Source organism: Octopus bimaculoides, chromosome 26 (genome assembly GCF_001194135.2).
Source record: "Octopus bimaculoides isolate UCB-OBI-ISO-001 chromosome 26, ASM119413v2, whole genome shotgun sequence".
Classification (NCBI taxonomy): Eukaryota; Metazoa; Mollusca; class Cephalopoda; order Octopoda; family Octopodidae; genus Octopus; species Octopus bimaculoides.
The window spans coordinates 16,644,636-16,648,373 of NC_069006.1; the positions used below are offsets into that span (position 1 = coordinate 16,644,636).

A 3,738-nucleotide genomic window follows, 5' to 3' on the forward strand; every position below is an offset into this window, starting at 1 on the left:
TTTATAGAAAAAAAAAAAAAAATCCCAGATTTATTATCAACATATTCAATACACACACGTGGAAACACCATTAACATTTTATCATAATTCTCCTACAACTACTAATAATAATAATACTAATTATTATTATTATTATTACTACTACAACTACTGCTACTATTATTAAGGCAGTGAGCTAGCGGAATCATTGGTACACCAGGCAAAATGCTTAGTGGCGTTTCATCCATCTTTACATTCTGAGTTCAAATTCCACTGAGGTCGACTTTGCCTTTCATCCTTTTGGGGCTGATAAAATAAGTGCTGATTGAGTACTGGGGGTCAACGTGATTGACTAGCCAACTCCCTGAAATTGCTGGCCCTGTGCCAAAGTTTAAAACCAATATTATATACACTTACAAGGCAGCAAGCTAGCAGAATCTATAGCACGCTGGGAAAAATGCTAAGTGGCATTTCATTCATCTTTACATCCTGAGTTTAATTCCACGAAGATTGGCTTTGTCTTTCATCCTTTCAGGTTTGTTAAAATAAGTACCAGCTGGGGAACACATACGCCATTGAAACCGGAAAACCGGGCCCATTAAATTTAATTATATCTATGATTATATTAACTGACATATTCATTTATTTTATAATCTTGTAGGGTACAATTTGAAGGAGATTCAGCTATTATTGAATGACCACAGAGTAGCTTCTGCCTTGACCCACCAGAAAGACAAATGGGTTTGCTTGTTAAGAAGAGCAGAAGCCTTTAGAAAGAGAGGAAAGAAAAAGAGAGAGAGAGAGAGAGAGAGAGAGAGAGAGAGGAAAGATACAGCAGGTCTATGAGTGAGTGATTACCTGTTGGAGTCTTGAAGGATGTGAATGGCAATTTTGCTAACACTATTCTCTCGACAAGCCTTCAACCATCCAGTAGCATTGTACTGGACTGGGTTGGTACCTTGGAAGTGATTCAAAATAAATGTGTGTCCAAGGGAGCCCTTCCTCAGCAAACTGTCACCTGAACAATTCACAAAAACACAAAACGTTAAGAACAATAGAATTCAATGTACCTAAAACAAACAATCAAAACGAAATGTACTTGGAATTTTACTAAATAGAACACTCAGTACATGATATATATATATATATAAACAAAAATGAGCTAAGAGAAATAACTTAGAGTGGCCAGAAATAATTATGAAATGATTAAGAAAATAAAGAAAATAAAAAAATAAAGTCAAATACAGAGAGGGGAGGTCAATGGGATCAACTAATCCCCTTCTCTAGAAAACTGTCAACCATATGGTTCAGAAAAATGCTTATCAGCATTTCTTCTTCTAGGTCCTTATATTATGAGTTCATATTCTGCTGAGGTTAACTTCACCTTTTGTCTTTTCAGAATCAATAAAAAAAATGATACCAGTCAAGTACAGGGGTCGGTGTAACTGACTTACCCACTCACCTTTTCATTGCAAAAATCCTATTTTTTCTTTTGGATTAAATAAAAAAAGTAAACAACAGCTATGGGAGGGGGGGATACCATTAAGAATGAGTCATAATTACACTTGACTAGTTGCAAGGTGATCAGTTGTTAGTATTTTATCTTCTTTTTCTTACAGGTGTTGTTCGTTACCGCTTTAACGGGAATCCAGTAGAGATTATGTTTAGGCTATTACAACTATATCAGGAACATGCCACGATAAGGCTAATATTTCTGCAAGGTCAAGGCTGAGTTCAATGCTTGACCTTCCAAAAATAGTAAAGAAATATTCTCAAACCTCATCCTAACTGTCTTTCACAATGATAATGGAGCCTCAAAAATATCAGGTTTCAATCAAAAACATATTGGCTACAGTTGGATTTGGGGTTGCCCAGCAGGGAAAAGAGGGAGGAAGAGGATAGCACTTACGTTTGACGGGATGGTCTCCATGATGAGTAAACAGTCGTTCCATGAAAGAATCTTCAGTGGCACCAGGAAAGATGGCTTCATCATCAAGTAACCAGAGAAGACCCTTTTTGTCAGCATCCCGTAAATCTTGGTTTGATGCTCTCAACTATCAAAACAGACACATAAATGTAGGATTACCTTCATAATACTTTATCTCTGTCCTGCTACAATTTTTTTTAACAATACAGGCATTTAATATAATAATAATAAATAAATTTTAATTTTATAATTAATCTATAGGCGTAGGAGTGGCTGTGTGGTAAGTAGCTTGCTTACCAACCACATGGTTCCGGTTCAGTCCCACTGCGTGACACCTTGGGCAAGTGTCTTCTACTATAGCCTCGGGCCGACCAAAACCTTGTGAGTGGATTTGGTAGACGGAAACTGAAAAGAAGCCCATCGTATATATGTATATATATATATATGTGTGTGTGTGTGTCTGTGTGTGTATATGTTTGTGTGTCTGTGTTTGTCCCCACAACATCGCTTGACAACCGATGCTGGTGTGTTTACGTCCCTGTAACTTAGCAGTTCGGCAATAAGAGACCGATAGAATAAGTACTAGGCTTACAAAGAATAAGTCCTGGGGTCAATTTGCTCGACTAAAGGCAGTGCTCCAGCATGGCCACAGTCAAATGACTGAAACAAGTAAAAGAGTAATCTTTGAACTGTTGCCATGCTTGGACACCAGCATATTGAAGAGTATAGCAGTTGAGTATATTGACCGCAATACTTGACTGAAAGTAATTTTATCCATCTTGGAATGATGAAAAGTTGACCAGTAGTGAGATTTTTCACTCAGAACATAAAGGGAGATAAATCAAATACGATGAAGTATTTTTAACTGATGCTTTACCATATTTGCTGTGTGTGTGTGTGTGTGTGTGTATGTGTGTGAATGAAATAGCACAAATGGGGGGGGGGGTAAGAAACAAACAGATGGACGACATGAGAGATTACAACAGGCATAAAAATTTGTAAAATGGAGGACAAAATGTAAATACACAAAAAAAAAAAACAATACAAGTTGTGCACAACGAATAGTATGCCAAAAAAAAAAAAAAAAAAAAAGAAGGAAAAGAAGTAGGTTGACATTTTGAGTGAACTGGTTATCAAAGTATACTAAAAAGCAATATAAAAGCAATAAAAGAAATGATTCAGAAGATGTGACCAAAGGCTAAGACATACTCCAAATCCTCATCAATCTTTTCAAGGACCACTTGAAGATCTTATCCAAGTGAAATGCATTGCTTCTATGTATTTTACTTAAATGAGACCCAGAGCCCTAAACAATAGTGCAAGCATTCTCTCTCTCCCAAGAACAATTGTCTGAAACACTGAATCTGTCAAACCCAAGGCAAAGAAACTTGCTGTATTTGTTTTTTTATCTATGATAAACTTTTGTGTTTCATTTAATTTTCAAAATACACATCTGTGTAACTTAGCAGTTCTGCAAAAGAGACTGATAGAATAAGTACTAGACTTTAAAAATAAAAATAAAAACTTGGGTTGATTTATTTGATTAAAACCCTTCAAGAGAGTGCCCCACCAAGGCCATAAACCAATGAATCAAACAAGAATTAAAGGAAAGAAATGTATCACAGCAAATAAAATTGTTTATGGAAAGTGGAAAGGAAGGAAGGAAAGAAACATAGTTTGCAGGACATAAGCATTGTTCTTTTACTTACCAGAGTTTGTTGCGGAGGTTTGTCTATCAAGAACACCAAAGCAGCAGGACTGGTGTTCACAAATTCGAAATCACATTCTATATTTTCCTAAAAAGAAAAGATATATATATATATATATATATA

The 3,738-nt window shown here is 35.9% G+C and overlaps 1 protein-coding gene across 4 annotated transcripts in view; it reads right to left on the reverse strand.

Annotated features, from left to right (window-relative positions):
* LOC106883030 (unconventional myosin-XVIIIa) overlaps positions 1–3,738 on the reverse strand; it is a 237,634-nt gene that overhangs the window by 76,843 nt on the left and 157,053 nt on the right. For all 4 annotated transcript variants that reach the window (XM_052976955.1, XM_014933888.2, XM_052976956.1 and 1 more), the window contains 3 exons: positions 3,616–3,702; positions 1,889–2,033; positions 838–997 (listed from right to left, as the gene is read on the reverse strand). In XM_052976955.1, coding sequence (XP_052832915.1) covers positions 838–997; positions 1,889–2,033; positions 3,616–3,702 — 392 coding nt within the window. The remainder of the gene's footprint in view (positions 1–837; positions 998–1,888; positions 2,034–3,615; positions 3,703–3,738) is intronic.